The sequence below is a fragment of the Vanessa atalanta genome, chromosome 20 (assembly GCF_905147765.1).
Source record: "Vanessa atalanta chromosome 20, ilVanAtal1.2, whole genome shotgun sequence".
Classification (NCBI taxonomy): Eukaryota; Metazoa; Arthropoda; class Insecta; order Lepidoptera; family Nymphalidae; genus Vanessa; species Vanessa atalanta.
The window spans coordinates 5923086-5939443 of NC_061890.1; the positions used below are offsets into that span (position 1 = coordinate 5923086).

General features: G+C 28.6%; 4 protein-coding genes across 6 annotated transcripts; 3 read left to right on the forward strand and 1 right to left on the reverse strand.

Moving 5' to 3' along the window:
- Positions 1 to 40: 40 nt before the first annotated feature.
- Positions 41 to 4541, forward strand: LOC125071887 (myb-binding protein 1A-like protein). The gene is made up of 6 exons (XM_047682306.1): positions 41 to 276; positions 523 to 708; positions 969 to 1151; positions 1338 to 1544; positions 1730 to 2477; positions 2568 to 4541. Exons 1-6 carry the CDS (start codon positions 133 to 135, stop codon positions 4496 to 4498), a joined length of 3399 nt encoding a protein of 1132 aa, XP_047538262.1. The 5' UTR covers positions 41 to 132; the 3' UTR covers positions 4499 to 4541.
- A 1161-nt stretch (positions 4542 to 5702) lies between these two features.
- Positions 5703 to 8962, forward strand: LOC125071678 (ubiquitin-conjugating enzyme E2 G1). 2 transcript variants are annotated; one of them, XM_047682007.1, is made up of 5 exons: positions 5703 to 5864; positions 6236 to 6338; positions 6721 to 6818; positions 7351 to 7529; positions 8662 to 8962. In XM_047682007.1, the coding sequence occupies exons 1-5, from the start codon at positions 5819 to 5821 to the stop codon at positions 8740 to 8742; spliced, it is 507 nt and encodes a 168-aa protein (XP_047537963.1). In that variant the 5' UTR covers positions 5703 to 5818; the 3' UTR covers positions 8743 to 8962. The 2 variants fall into 2 exon arrangements, with proteins under 2 accessions (XP_047537963.1, XP_047537962.1); XM_047682006.1 differs by having other exon boundaries at positions 5705 to 5864; positions 8427 to 8962.
- An 897-nt stretch (positions 8963 to 9859) lies between these two features.
- On the reverse strand, positions 9860 to 11852 carry LOC125071676 (cell cycle checkpoint control protein RAD9A). Of its 2 annotated transcripts, none has more exons than XM_047682004.1 (4): positions 11780 to 11852; positions 11257 to 11502; positions 10783 to 11182; positions 9860 to 10652 (listed from the first exon to the last, which is right to left on the reverse strand). In XM_047682004.1, exons 2-4 carry the CDS (start codon positions 11288 to 11290, stop codon positions 9923 to 9925), a joined length of 1164 nt encoding a protein of 387 aa, XP_047537960.1. In that variant the 5' UTR covers positions 11291 to 11502; positions 11780 to 11852; the 3' UTR covers positions 9860 to 9922. The 2 variants fall into 2 exon arrangements, with proteins under 2 accessions (XP_047537960.1, XP_047537958.1); XM_047682002.1 differs by having other exon boundaries at positions 10783 to 11188; positions 11780 to 11850.
- Positions 11853 to 12544: 692 nt separating this feature from the next.
- Positions 12545 to 15564, forward strand: LOC125071677 (cell cycle checkpoint protein RAD1). The gene is made up of 6 exons (XM_047682005.1): positions 12545 to 12783; positions 13010 to 13147; positions 13553 to 13656; positions 14245 to 14476; positions 14858 to 14989; positions 15283 to 15564. The coding sequence occupies exons 1-6, from the start codon at positions 12691 to 12693 to the stop codon at positions 15394 to 15396; spliced, it is 813 nt and encodes a 270-aa protein (XP_047537961.1). The 5' UTR covers positions 12545 to 12690; the 3' UTR covers positions 15397 to 15564.
- Positions 15565 to 16358: the final 794 nt, after the last annotated feature.

Below are 16358 nucleotides of genomic sequence, written 5' to 3' on the forward strand. Positions count from 1 at the left end.
TCTGTCATTTATAATTTGACAATGACAACTATCAAATGAATACTGCGACTTGTGTCTCGTGTTGATAGAACTTGCACCCATGTGGGTTTCGAGTAATTTTTTGATTAAGTTTATATCAAAATTTAAAATAAAATGAAGGACGAAAGTGTTGTTGAAAAAACTCAAAAAGAGATAACTGCGTCTTTATTAGATGCGTTTGATTTACTTAAATCTACAAAAGATGACGTTAAAGTTTTAGGCGGCATAAAAATAATTACGCGACTCGCTGAAAATAAGGTTAGAGTTAATTTTAACTATTCAATAACCACGTTTTTACTTATTTTAATAAAGTTAACGTATTTATTACTAAGCTCATTCGCTTATTTAATAAATAGAGTTATCGCCATTTATATAATGATGTTAAATTTATTTACTTTGTCACTTAAACCATAATTTTGTGTTTATAATAATAAATACCATTACTGTTTTTATCTTTAAAGATAAATGTTAAATAAGGTAGTTTTAATTTAAATTTATTTTCAGAATGAAAAAGATATACAGTATGTCTTGAAACGGTTAGTAAGAAGTATGGGTGCAAATATCATTGATATGCGACTGGGTTATTGTGCTACACTTGTTAGCTTGATACATCAATTTGAAGAGATAAATGTACAACAATTATTGGACTTAGTGAAAAAAGAACTACATGCCAATGGCTCATCAAAGAGTGTATGTATTCATTTTTTCGCGAGTATTGTTATCATTAAATCACTTAAATAAAATATATTAAGCAATAATAAATTTTCCAAAGTGACAAATTAATTTCCACCAGCATCAATATTTCCTTAATTTATATACATAGCATTTTGTAATAAAGTATTGTAATATTAATGTATGTTGATGTATGATCCTAAACTTAAAAACTTCAACTTTTTATTCCATTTTATGTTATTCTTTTTCACTATTTTGATATGAGTGATATATTGCAGGAAGTCGGAGATGTGGCCCTAGGGCAGATATTAGTATGTGGAGCTTTGTTTAGATCTGGTTTGATGTTGAAAAGTACACCAGAAGAACAAAAAGAAATATTACAACTTCTTCAAGTAGCTGGTAATAAAAAATCGTACCTTTCGACTACGGCATCTATCATCTTACTAGAGTTCATTGATAAGGTTTGTTTATTGTTAAGCTTATTTTTTATCAAATCCAGTAAAGCTATGCAACATTACGTAAATGTCTAACTCAAAGGCACCCCTCATCTTAAGCAAATTATAGTAAGGTAAACAAATAACAAAGAACTAAAGTATAGAATATCATGTTTCTGTTTATTTTTTACAAGATTTAATAACTCTTTTCAGCTTGATGAAGACCAATTTTCATCAATTGTATGGTCAAATATCAAACAGGATTACAAAAAAGATATTAAGGAGCATACTTTGGACTCTTTATATTTTCTTCTAGTAATAAGTAAGAAGTTTCCTGAAAAAGTAAAACTCAGGAAGTTAATTGGGGTGCCAGAAATATTACACGAGGATAATATTTCTGATATTTGTGAAAAAATAATGGTATGTCTTTTGTACTACAATTTTTTTTTTAAATAGTCTTGATGCTTCGTATTTTTTGCCACCATATAACTGTGTGGTGGTGTGGGTAACTCCTATTTTCTTGTACCTAGATTTTAACAGTATTAGCTGAATATATATCTATTGATTAATTTACTCAATTTTTAATTTTATTTCCATTTTTACAGACTGGAGTTGATTTAAACTCAATAAACCATCCTATTTACAAAGAAATTGCAACACAAATATCCCAATCCCCACATTTGATGTCATTCTGGAATAAAATTGATAGTCATCTTGTAAAACATAATAGAAACCGAGAGCTGGTATCATTAAATATACTCAATATTATTTTACTCAGCATTCAAGACAATGTGGCCATGATACCTGACCTGATTACTGACAATTTTTTCAAATTATTTATGGATTGGTTTAAAGGCTTGCAAACGGCGAGCAAAATAAGAAACAAGAGGGACAATGAGGATGATCATAAGATAGTGATTAAGAAAGAGAAAGAAGTGCTGACATCTCTTTCCAAAGCATTAAAAATGCCAGGTGTTGATAGTAACTTAAGAGTTGCAACATTAAAGAAACTCTTATTTGGTCCTGGTGAAATAAATTTTACTGAAATCACAGGTTCGACAGTCATAAAATCGACAATAGCTGATTTGGACATAGATGGCTTAAAGAAATTGGCTGGATTATTAAAAAAAGTTCTCATGAATACTTCCAAAAAAATTATTAAAGAAAATGTTGAAAGGAACTGGTATAACAATGAAAGGGTTAAAGCTGCTGAAATAATATCTTTTATCGTTAGCCATGATGCAATGAAACAAGATACTGCTTTTAAAATAAATCATATGCAACTGTTGATGTGCTTTGGATTTTTCAAAATTAGTGGTGATCAGAATATTGCTGTCAGTAGTGAATTAGCAGGTATGCAAGAATTATATATCAATTAATGGCCATTCTTAAATAGTAAAACTCTTTGTAGTAAAAATACTAATTGAAACAATTTTTTTTCAGGTTCTATAAAGACATGCTTTTACAGATGTTTCACATCTCGTTTTTCCAATGTTGATGATTTAGTTTTAGTTTTATCATCGCTTACCACATTCACATCGAATATTATGAACAAAGAACAAGTCCGTGAAAAACTGGAAAAACAATTTTCAAAAGAAAATATAGAGTGTTGGGAAATGCTTACAGGTATATGTAAGAAAATTGAGCAAAATGATGCCAAATCAAAAATTGATAAAGTTTTTCTAATATTACTATATCAACTTGGATTGTTTTTATTTTCTGAACCATCACATGTAAATATTGCACGAAGCTCAATAACAGAGTTAAAAAGTTGTTACGAACACTATAAAAAAGGAAAGAAGAAAAAAACAGGTAAAAATAAAGAGACCATAGATGAGGATGAACCAGAGTGGATGGAAGTGTTAATTGAAGTTCTCTTATCTATATTATCAATTGAATCTAGTGTTCTCCGATCTGTTGTCCAATGTGTATTTAGACTTCTTTGGGAAGATTTAACACCTACTTCAATGAACCAAATCATTTCTGTTTTGGATCCAGAAAGTGAAGCTAACCCACTTAGACATGATAGTGAATCAGAAGATGAAGAAGGTGATGATGAAAATTCGGACGAATCTGACAAAGAGAGTAATGATGAGAATAAAGATACCAATGAAACTGACATGAGTGATGGTAGCGATATAGAAGAAGAAGATGAGGAGATGAAAATACCTGATCAGTTACGTCTAGCAGTTCAAAAAGCATTAGGCACAGCAGCTGCTCCTGACACAGACGCCGAAAGCATAGATGCAGATATGATAAGTGAGGGTGAAGGAAAAAAATTGGATGAAGCTTTAGCTGAAGCATTTAAACAATTCCATCAGGGTAAAAATATTAAAACCAAGAAAGACCGCAAAAACAAAAAAGCATTATCTGACTTTAGAATCAGAGTGTTAGATCTTATCGACATTTATCTAGAGAAAGATCCTGCTATGGATATTTGTCTAGGCATGATTGCACCACTTTCAAGGTGCCTTGAATTTTGTATGCAGGATAATCAATTTAAAGAATTAGAAAATAGGGTTAGAAAAACTATCAAAAATTTTCCAAAAATTAAAAAGTTTTCTACTGCACATGACATTTCAGTTGAAATATTGGGTGACTTTTTAAAATCCATTATAGAAAAAGGTGACAGGTCTCATTTTATGTATCAAGCACTTGGTGATATTATAACTTATTTTTCGATATTCATTATTCATTGTTCTCAAAAAATCCCCATTAAAGCTTCGAAATCATCTAAGAAACAAAATGGAAAATCACCAATTATTGAAATATTCGAAGAAGCGGTAGAAAATTACTTCCAAAACCGTAATTGCCTGCTGCCAATCATTTTCTTCCATAATGTTTTACAAACAGAATGGGACGGAAAATATAATTTATTGCCGATTATCATTAAAAATATATTTAATGCGAACGTGCGCCAATTTCGTCGCAATGAAGGCTTAAATCTGGTAATTGGTTTCTACCAGGCATTGAATAGATTGAAACCAACGTCAGAGCAAATAACGACTCAAATTAATAAAATAGAAAAATCTTTTAACAGTACTTTTTCCGAATCAATAAAATCTGAAAACAAAATAGAAGTTACATCTAATTTTGTAGCAACCTTAAAAAAATTGATCAACATAATGCGAATGTTTCATGAAAACTGCAAAATTCCATCAAATTTAAATTTCAAAACATTGTTAGATGATTTGGGATCATTAAAGGGGATTGTTAAAAATCCAAACAAAAACGAAATAACTAAAAAACAAAATGGAGTCAAAAAAACGAAAAAATATAAGAAGAATAAAAGAAAGAGGGAACAAAGTAATGGTGACCACCATCAATCAGAACCAGAGGCAAAGAAGGCAAAAGATTCTTCAGATATAGAATAATTCTATAATAATTAAACTTATACTATATCGTAATAAAACATACTTTTATATATATTATTTTTATTTATAAAATTGTCATTACTAGCAATTTAATTATTTAGCCCCTTGAGTCCATGGGGTCCTGGGCTGAAGCCCAAAAAGCCATATAGTAGCTCCGGCCCTTCATGTAGTCATAGACAAAATTTTGTTCGGACGCTTTCGAAATAAAACATTACCCAAACCTGTGCCGCAACAAAACGAATTATAAAAAAAATATTTTGATGTTATTCGCTAATTCAAAAATTCACCAAAAAAATTATAACGTAACTTACTTCCATTTTTATGTTAAAAAAAATAATGTCTTCAGCAACTATAGTACATAGTATAGTTTTACTATTAGCTTATATCTTCTTATTTTATATAAGCGTTATCTTGAGCAATACAGTAGTATAGTAATGTGCCCTACGAAATTAGGACAGTACCTAGTAAAAATTATTATTTTATATATATTTATATAGTATATGTTAGCGGGCAAACATGGGCCAGTCGGTAAGTGGTCACCACCACCCATAGACAATAGCGCTGTATTAAATATTAACCATTCCTTACATCATCAATGTGACAACAAACTAAGATGTTATGTCCCTTGTGCCTGTAGTTACATTGGCTCACTGACCCTTCAAGCCGGACAATACTGAGTACTGTTGATGAAAAGAATATCTGATGAATGGGTGGTACCTACTCAGACAGATAGCCGTAGTCGACAGGCTTGCACAAAGACCTTCAACCTATTCAACGTAGTAGAAAATTTGTACAAGGAAGAACAAAATCTTATAATACAATAATTATATGACGGTGTTTATAAACCTATTTATTTTATAAACCTAAGTTATTTAAGCTTTGAAATTCTACCCTACATTTTAAATAATTAATCTATTCGCAAAATCATTCGATGATCCAATAATGATCTTCTAAAAGATTCACAAAAGACAAGGTCCACATTTTTGAATACCAGTGATTTTCCGATAGGTCACAATGTTTTTTTTCAAATTGAAATCCTATGTATACTTACTGATTTATGACAATAATTAACTACTTTAAAAAAAAAATTAAGTTGTGTTCAACCACTTAATTTTTTTCTTCTATTATTTTTTCTTTTCTTCTAATTTAATTTTTATCTTTTGGAAACATTTATTTGTATTTGTCAAATTATGGCAACACCTATGTACCGGAAACAAGCACAGCTCATATGTTTCACAACCTGCACAAATTCAGCCAGCCATCTTTTGTGGAAAAATCATTTGTTTCGTGTCGTCAGGGTAAATTTCATAATTGTAATTAATGTCAGAGCCACAGTCTTCGCTTTTATTAAAAAAGCAACTAGCAGGTATGTGTAATATAAGATTATTTTTATCACAATTTTGAAAATGGTTAAAGTGAGAGCGTTAGGCGACATAACTATTCGTGCAATCATTGACCTTAGCGAGATGAATTTAGGGTATTTTTGCAGTTTTCGAAGCTTATTAATTTTTAATAAACATTTGTCTATATCTACGTTTCGGGTTTTTACGTGTAAAGTGATAAATAAGTGCAAATAAAATCAATATTTGCCGCAGTGACAGGCACTGGTAGCCAAAGACAAATAATAATGAGGCATTTCAGTTTGAACTTGGCAAAGTTTCACATTACGCTTATTAAATGTATACGATTTAAATAAAAATATTTGAGAAGATGAGTCATTCTGTGCTTTTCTTTCAGAACTGAACAAAAATCCAGTAGAAGGTTTTTCTGCTGGGTTGATAGATGACAATGACATTTACAGATGGGAGGTCCTTATTATTGGCCCTCCAGACACATTATAGTAAGTTTTTAAATAAAAACATAAAAATCATGATTTGCAGAAATGAAAAGAATTAATGTATTTTATTACATTACATATTTACTGTAACTAGGTCAACAAAAACTACCTCAACAGTGCAGTATCTTTTAAAACTAAGTAAATGTAATTTAGAAACAAGTTATTAGTTTTAATACGTAATAATTAATTCAAATATAATCTAATTTTAATTGCAATATATATACATAACTGTTATGCTTGAAAAAGGCCTTTTGATAAATGCACATTATGCAACCACAGCATTAAAATTCCAGCATTCATGTATAGATTATCGGTAAAATAAGATATTAATAAGCAAAACATTTAATGTGGTATTATTTTTATATCCTGTTGTTATATTTTACAGTGAAGGTGGATTCTTTAAGGCACATTTACATTTTCCAAAAGAATACCCTTTGAGACCACCTAGGATGAAGTTTGTCACAGAAATTTGGCATCCAAATAGTGAGTAATAATCAAATTTTAATTTTATAATTACCAAACGTTATTTTATGTTAGACTAATAGTATTTTATTTGTAGAGTGTGGTAGTTGATATCAGGTGGTAACTGAAGAAAAAGTTAACAAAAATAATGATACTAGATTTATTTTCTGTGATCATAACCATTTTGCCTAATAAATCTATATATAATGATAACTTTACAAGTATTATTAATTATAAAATAATATACAATATGAGAAAATATTAGTCCTATTGATTATATATATATATATATATATATATATATATATATATATATATATATATATATATATATATATATATATATATATTATCAAAAACATTTCAACAAATAGGATAACAATAATTATGGTATAATTTGTTTTTTATATTGTATAAATATGTCTCTGTTCATAGACAAAATCATCTAATACTTTCCTTAATAATGTAAAAATATTTTATTATACTTTATAAATTTTGTAAGTTTTAATTGGCTATCGTTTCGTGTTATATTTAATGCCTCTAAAAATTCCAGTTGAAAAGAATGGTGATGTATGCATATCAATACTGCATGAGCCAGGTGATGACAAGTGGGGCTATGAAAAAGCCTCTGAGAGATGGCTGCCTGTCCACACAGTGGAAACTATTCTCATAAGTGTTATTTCTATGTTGGCTGATCCAAATGACGAGAGTCCTGCTAATGTTGATGCAGCTGTAAGTATTTCTTTTGAAAAAAATATTGAATTAATAACTAATCAAATTAAAGATAATACTGTTTTATTAGAAATAGAACAAAACTGTTAAGGAGAATAAAAATTTCATGTGTATATTTCAACTTACATCATTTTGTGTTTTGGTTTACTCTTAATTCAACAGTTTTATTAGATTTGTGAACATAACATCAGTTTTAAAACATAAAACAAAAGCTTAGATATACATTAACGTCTTGCTTAATTATGTAATAATTTGAAATTTAATTACGATATTGTGATAAGAAAACTTTGTTTTAATATAAAAACATTTAAAGTTTTTTTTATAGCTTTCATTATTTCAATTGGAGATATGAAACTAAGCAGAGTTAAAGAGGGCTTTATCTCAAATAATAATTAATATATTATATAAAATGTATAATAAACTATTAATAACATCATTATTAATTTTATAATAATTATCTAATTAGTTTGAAAACAATAAGAAATAATATAAAACTCCAGTGATAAGTACTTAAAGGTTTGTCAAGAACACATTGAATCACTTTTTTATAAAGTATGTATGAATTATTATTTAGTTACCATTTATATTATCAATAGTGATCATTACATTTTAAATCATGTGATTTTTTATTCATATTCATAAAAATATAAATGTATTTTTACTTGTTTCTATTGTCTTTCTAGCAGGTTTTTACTAAGACTGTTATAGAATCTCATCAGCGAATCATAATGTTTCTAATCTACATTTATTAAATGGAATGAACTGTTTCAACTATTAAGTTCTTTGATACACTATTGTTTTCATAAAAAACTTGAACAAATTTTCATAAACAATCTGTTAACAGCAGGTATATATGTATGTTTATTGTACTCAAATTCATGTTATTTGTATCCACAGAAAGAATGGAGAGAGAGGTATTCGGATTTCAAAAAGAAAGTTGCCAGATGTGTTAGGAAAAGTCAAGAAGATTGTTTTTAGGATGGAGAGAAATTTTACAACAGAGTCGTGTTGAAAAAGGGCCATGTGACACCATTAAGACACATATTATGTATTTAACATTAGGTTGCACACTAGCTGGCGTCAAACCAAACTGATAGTAGTAGCTGTGTGCTCATTCTCATTCTTTTTACAGAAGGAATGGAGAGAATCATATTCGGAGTTTAAAAGAAAAGTAGCGCAGTGTGTGAGAAAGAGCCAGGAGGATTGTTCTTAAATAACAGTGCCCTTTTTCATTTATTTATTTGGATAGTGAGTGTTGGGTGAAACAGTTTGGGCATCTTTGCAACCGCAGAGAATCGCCATGATATAGTGCAAGCCCCACCATCTGGGCCAGAGACAATATTGAAATTGATTTAAAATAAATAATTATTGTAATTAAATGGTATCGCTGCCGTATTTTATAAATAATAAATTAAAGGTAGAACTTGAGGTCTTTTTCATCTTTTTTAAGACATGTTAGCTAGCTATTGTTATGATAATTAAATGGTGTATGATATTTTTTTTTCTACAGAATACGAATCTGCATTAAAGATTACTTTGTCGATCTCTTTATAGTAAAACCAAATTGTTACAGTAATTTAATTATTTCTCTTAGTAAAAATGATTTGTAAACATAACTGTCACATCAATCACAAAAATTTGTAAAAAAGTTTTTGTAAAATTGTAAGTTACCATAGTTTATGTAATAATTCATTTATAATGTTCATTTCGAGAGTTTCTGGAAAATATTTTGTGTTGCTAGTAGTAAAATTAAAACCAATTATATCAATGAATAAATGCGAATTTTGTAAAATTATCTTTTTATAACGGTATACCTTGCCCATATTCTGCACTTAAGCATATGAAGCACAGATATGTTATGATGTTATAATAATATATAAGCTATTTTATATATTTAAAATTTTAAACTTATTTTTGCAGCGTAACCATTGCTTCGAGTATTTGAATTGAATTAATATTAAACCATGTAATGTTATGACAACAATAAATGGGTGATTGATAAATATGTGGCATAATATGGTTTCATCACTAATGAAAACTTCCCATGAAAATCCACTTATTCACTTGCCTAATTGTTACTTTAGTTTTAACTATTGCCATGGAAGTAGATAAAATATTATATCTTCAATAATACCAATGGTTCCTTTATAGATTGGAATTATTAACCATAAAATTAAATGTTGTATTAATCAATTGAAAATATTTATAATTATGCCCTGAAATATTGATTTGTGAAGTGTGTACATTATTTACTTGTATGTATATTTTTACTATAAAATCATAATGCAGTGAAAAGGTTATTTCATTTTTATTATTTTATTAGTTTAACAACACTTATTAGTAATAACAGTTAAATTATTAAAGTTCTGTATTTACACATTTGCTTAGTGAACTTAGTCACTATCAGAATTCTCAGCTAGCACTATTCCTTGTATACTTGGATCAAAAGTGCTTTCAAAGCATCTTTTAAATACAGATTTTATTTTAATCCGAGATGTTGGAGAGGCAGGAATATTATCACAGTCCATATTTCGCTCAACAAAATGTGCCTGGCTAACATTTTGTCCTTTTTCGGTGCATACATCTTCTGGTACTTCAATATCATTAAATAAATGTGAATCATCTTCTAAACATTTTGTTATTTCTTCATCCATGTGGGGTTTTTTCTTTGCGGAACTTTCATGAGAACTAAAATTTTCTTTTCGTTTCTTATCTATTCGAGAGCTAGCTTGTGTTGAAGCCTGTGTTGCCACATCTGGTTTTGATGTTGCTAGCACAAAATGTGCTTCGAAAGTACTTCCATTATGTACGATAAAAACTGCAGGCTTTCCGGTCACTTCAAAGTGCAGTTGGAGGGGTAGGCTTAAAGCTTCTGCAAATGCTAACAATGCTCGGAACTCTTTGAGAGTAAATGTGATTATTGTTTCAGCTCCTATCATGTAACTATCAAATTCAGATGGTTTGATATTTATCTGAGTTCTGATTATTTTACATAAATCCAAATTAGAATCGATGTAGTTACGCATTAAGAGGGATTGAGATGATACCTCCAATGTTACCTGATCATCTGAATTTTGAAAATTACTAAGAGCTTCAGTAAGCATTCTTTGGGAAGATGTTATCCTAAAATAAGATTTTCAATTATGGGTAGGTATTAAAAAATGGTGTATTAGTTATAGAACATATTTGAGTCTTGTATATTTTACGTACAATAAAAATAAATAATATCTTAGAAAAAAAAAATTATAATCACCTGTTAGGCACAAGATCTTTGGTGTAAATTGCTTGCATAGCTTTACAGTCTAATATGGACACATAATGTGTTTTAACTATGCCATGTTTGCATTTTAGTTGGAATATTAATTTACATGATACTGGATCAAGTTTTATTTCAAGATTTTCGACTTGTTTATCCATATGTGTAGGAGATTTAAAGGTATTTAATGCAGATTTCATAGATATTTTGCATTTTAGACCTTCATTTTCATCACTTGAGTAAAAGTTGTAGTTAAAATAAGAAAAAAAATTCTTATTAAATTTTACCATAGCATAGGCACTTTCAGCAGCATTAAGAGTCCTTAAAAGTATACAATCGGACAGAGATTCCAAATATAATTCGTCCCCGAATCTTGCTAAGGCATGTATCGTTCTACCTAGAACTTAAAAAACTTTTTATAGATGAGTACAGAAGTGGCAAAAAACAACAATATTTAGTAAAATAAACAACCTTTAACGTTCGGCCCTGGTATATGACATTTCATTTTTACTGAGATTTGAGTCCTTATATTACATAAATATTTTAAATAATATTATTTAATTTCTCATGTTTAAACTATTACAGTTTGTTTTGAAGTAACACATTTTTGACATGTTCTGACAACTAAGCTCTAAGTACGTCGGTACTAGAGCCTCAGCTGACGTCTGCCTGCTGTTGCGCTGCTCTACAACTTTATAGTGCTTCGTCTTCCATGTTCTAAAAACCGACTTGAATCGATTACGATATTTAGGATAATGTTATCGTAGAGTGTGAATTATTTTAATTAATCTGTACAAAAATTTACTACATAAATCGACAACTAAAACAGAATCGTTGTTATATCAATTGAAACAAAATATATGTTTAAAACATGAAAATATCAACGTCCTTGACCGGAAAAAAACAATATTTTTTTCAATGGATCAATGGTACATTATACTTCTTTTATGAATTTAACGAAATTAAATATCACACAAAAGATACGGATTCCCACCTCTCCTCTACTAAGTATGCAATCGATCATTTTATAAAGCAAAAAATAATAAAATTGGTTATTCGTTTTTGTTTTAAACTTTAGACAATAGACATACTACAAATAACCGTTGATGCATGTAGTATGTACATGTAGACTATGACATTCTATGTACTCAGTCTCAAACGTCAAAACATGTTAGAACTTTGAGAAACCCTAACTTTTATTCACATTCATTTGTGAAATAAAAAGTAATTTTAAATTTTTAGCATAATAATAGTATATAATATAGAACTAACTTTTAATGTGTTAATTAATAAGCCTCGATTGTGACAAACTTCTTTGTATAAATGATTGCGACTTTTAATATTATTAATAATATAGTGCAAGTGTGACTTGTAACAAGTAATATGAACAATTCTTCAAGAATTCCAATAGTAGCAGAAAGTATTTTAAATCATATTGAGAAAAGAATTAAAGAATCAAACGTGTTTGAATGTATATAGTTTGTTTAGAATATCTTAATATATATATTTTTTAAATCTGATTCAAATAAAATGTATACAGGAAAAATTAAAAAGTTTCAGATGAAGACTTGCTAAATCTTTATTCAATTTTTGGCCCTGTATTTCAACGTGCTTTGGATATATTGGAAAAGTATTCTACTCTCGAAACATACTCTACTACAAATAGAGTACGAACTTTAATAGAAATTAAAGGTGAAAACGACCAGTGCTATCGAATTTTTCCTAACATCAATTTCTGTTCCTGTCGAGCTTTCAAACATCAAGTTATAGACAAGAAAACGCAAATAACATGTAAACATGTGTTAGTTGGAAGAATAGCTTGTATGCTGGGCAAGACCATTGATCAAGAAGTTACTCAAGAACAATATTTAATGCTTGTTAAATCCATTTTTGAATTTGATCAAAATGGATAATGGAACATCAGAATATTATTTCACAGCTTCTATGGACACAGGAAAATCTTTGTATAGTTTATTAAAAGCCATACAATTTCAAGAGGTATGTTATTTAAATTACCTTCTTTTAAATTAAACAGCTTATAATAATGACTATATCCCGTTGACATGATCCGGTGGCCAATCTCAAGAATTCTCAATAGTGTAGCAGACATTATCCCTGTTCCTGATATTCCTTTTACTTTCAGAATCAAGAAATGGCTCATTGAAATGAATACTTTAAAATTTTATTTTATACATTATTAAATGTCTAGTAATTAATGTTTTAGTGTGCTGTATTTAGTGCTATGTCTGAGGGATTAAAATTAACAGTTGAAGAAGGAAAATGTGTGCAAGCCTCTGCTTACATTCCTGCAGATAATTTTACTGAGTATCATGTTAGAACTGATGTTGATGTCATGTTTAAAGTAAGTAGTGATTAAAGCTTATAAAATAGGTTTTAATTTTGATATGGCAGTTAGTTGAGAACTTTAATTTTGTCTTAGCATTGTAATATATATATTTTCACTTAGCTGACAAATTTAAGCACTTATAATAGGGGTTTTTGATGCCGATTCCCAACTGCAGCAAAGATTAGCTGATGTTTAGTTAATAAAAAAAAATGTAAACTGCCACACTTAATAAAAATAAAAAGTGTAAAGCCACATGCAACTGTGACACCATTGATATAGTTTAACTTAAAAAATAATATTTGTGGTTTTCAGGCAAATATGAACAATTTTTAATATCAATAGTGATTAATTATTGTATATACACAGATTTGTATGTTTGATGTGAATTTGTTCAATAAGAAATTAAATGATTACTTTCAGATAAGTATAGCAGTGCTCACAGAATGTTTAAACATATTTGGTGCTAGTGAAGAGTCAAGTTTGAAGATGTACTACAGAAGTGAAGGATCACCTCTGCTACTTGTGTAATTACTATTTGAACTATTAAAATTATCACTTATTTATTATGAAAGTTGTTAAAATATAATTCAAAAGACACCGATGGTACACAAAATATTTGCCAATTGTCGTTCCAATAACTAGGGCCAATTTCAGACATAAGCAATAATAATCTAGATAGTTTTTCTCATTATTGCACATTGTAGATTCATCCAAAGGAATGGCAATGGTTTACATTGGTTTTATTTATTAACCATGAATACTGAATCATATTTTTAAAATATAACAAATAGGATGGATTTACAACAGAACTATCAACTTTTATTGAGAGAATCTCTGTTCAATGCATACAGTAGACAATTACAAAATATTCAATAATAATGTACTGTATTTTAACTGATAGCATTTGAACTCAGTTTTTACTTGGCTTAAAATAGCCATAATATATAAAGATTACATATATGGGAATGCCAAATAAAGTCCAGACTACAGCTGGCTTTGATTAAGGTTAAAGAATAAAGTTCTTAAATATGCAATGTGTTGTGATATAAATTATGCTTAAATTAAATTAAAGCTTATAAGGATCATTAATATTGTTTTTAGTATATGTGTAGCTTGCAGCCACAGTCCGTACACAATGTGATGACAGACTGCGAAATATCAACACAAACAGCAGATTCTGTTCTTGAATTAAAGGATGAGGATGCATCAGAAGTTGCTAAGTTAGTTTTGAAAGCAACTGCTTTTTTAGGCTTGCTGGCAGATCTAGAAAGATCTTGTGATATCATTGAGCTTAATTTATCACCAGATCATCCCAATGTCAGTATTATTACATATGGGATGCAGGTATGTTTATTTAGTCTTGAAAACTTCTCAAATATATTAAGATAGAAGGGGAAACTTAAGTCCGATAACAAAGATTGAGACCTGCTACTTAATAATCTCTTTTATAAATTGGTAATACACAACTGTAGAAACAAAAGTTGTGACAAATTACTATGTTAAATAGCACTTAATTTGGAAAGGGTTTTATGAGATTTGATGTATAGTCGGTAAGCATGACATGTAAGTAAACTGTCAAAAGTTACAGTTATGACTGTATAAAGCTATCTTGATATATTTTTTAAGCTTTGACATTTTTTATATTGAAGAAATTTTATATTTATAAGATTATTAATAATATTATAATTTTAGATTTTATATTTAAAGGAAACCCTTTTATTATAGGATAGATCTTGTATAGATGTTCCGAAATCCGCAGACATGGTTGAAAGCTTTAGCTGTGATCAGCCTGTTACTCTAAAATACCAACTACCTCACATAAGACTGATTATGAAGGCATTAGCAATATCTTCTAAGGTATGTTTCAAGTACAAAAATAAAAAATAGAGTTAAGAAAAGAAAGAGTATAGATTTTTTATGACATTACATGTAATAGAATGATTATTAACAAAGTTGAATAATATGACACAACACTAGATGATATGATAATCGAATAGCTTTTCATGTAGCAAGGGTTACGTTATTCGTCACTCGATAATTATTTTATCTGTAGTAAGTAAAATAATAAAGTTGAAAATTGCGAAAAATATTTGTCTTTAAATTAGTCTTCAATTCAAGGCATTTTTTTAATAATTTATATAATTTTGCAGGTAGTATTAAGATGCAGTTCAAATGGTATTTTACTGCTGCAACTAAAATTAGAAAAAGAAGATCAAAGACAGATGTTTTCAGAATTTTACATTTTACCGTTATTAGATGATTAAAATAATAAGATTTTGAAATTTAGGCCACTTATGTTTTGTACAGGAGAATGGAAGAAATAATTAGATATAATTTACCCGTCAGAATAAAATCGTTGTTGTAGTGTACACCCGACCTTAATCCCCTTGTTACAAAAAAGGTTTTGTTTTAACAAATAAAAGACATATTGTGCAAAATATATTGTTTTATTCTTTTACCAAAAAATTACATGCACCTTACATACGGAATGTTACATTACCCAGTGTACTATCTAAAACGATAACAAAAAATTGAGCCACGGTTATAAATGCAATCATTGACCATAGACAATGTTAGTATATAGTATCGTAAACTAAAGTCATAAAGTTGGCTTTGTAGTAAAATGTATAAGTTTATTTATTGAAAATAATATCAAATATGGTCAACATTAAATTACAGTTAATCTTGCAATAAGCATTCACCAAGACATGTTTTTACGCTTTATGTTTTTAAAACAAACACTTTATTTTGATTTCAAATACAATGGCTTATCGATGAAATTCTTATTCTCTTAATTGCCAATTTTATTTAAAAGCATTAAAACACAAATAAAAATATGTAGTTGGTAATGTTACCAGTTAAAATTATCAAAATTACATAACGATTTGAAAAATAAGTATAGATTATACATTTATGAACTATGTATTTCAATAACACGGCTTTACCTACAAATGTTAAGGGTTGATTAATTAAACAATGTTCCATCTTCTTTTTGAATGACGATTGTTCATTCTGACAATAATGAAGGTGCCTTTTGCTAATGCTGTCTGCGATAAGATTTGAATTATATTCTTAAAGGAACATATATAAAAATTTCTTAAGCGAATAATAATTGAATTAAAATTTGGTCGCTATGCATTTGTTGCTCGTGAAATAAATTTAACTGATTTTTGATTTTTTAAATGAAATTAAAGAGTATTATTTTTTTTAGAAAATATTTTTTAGA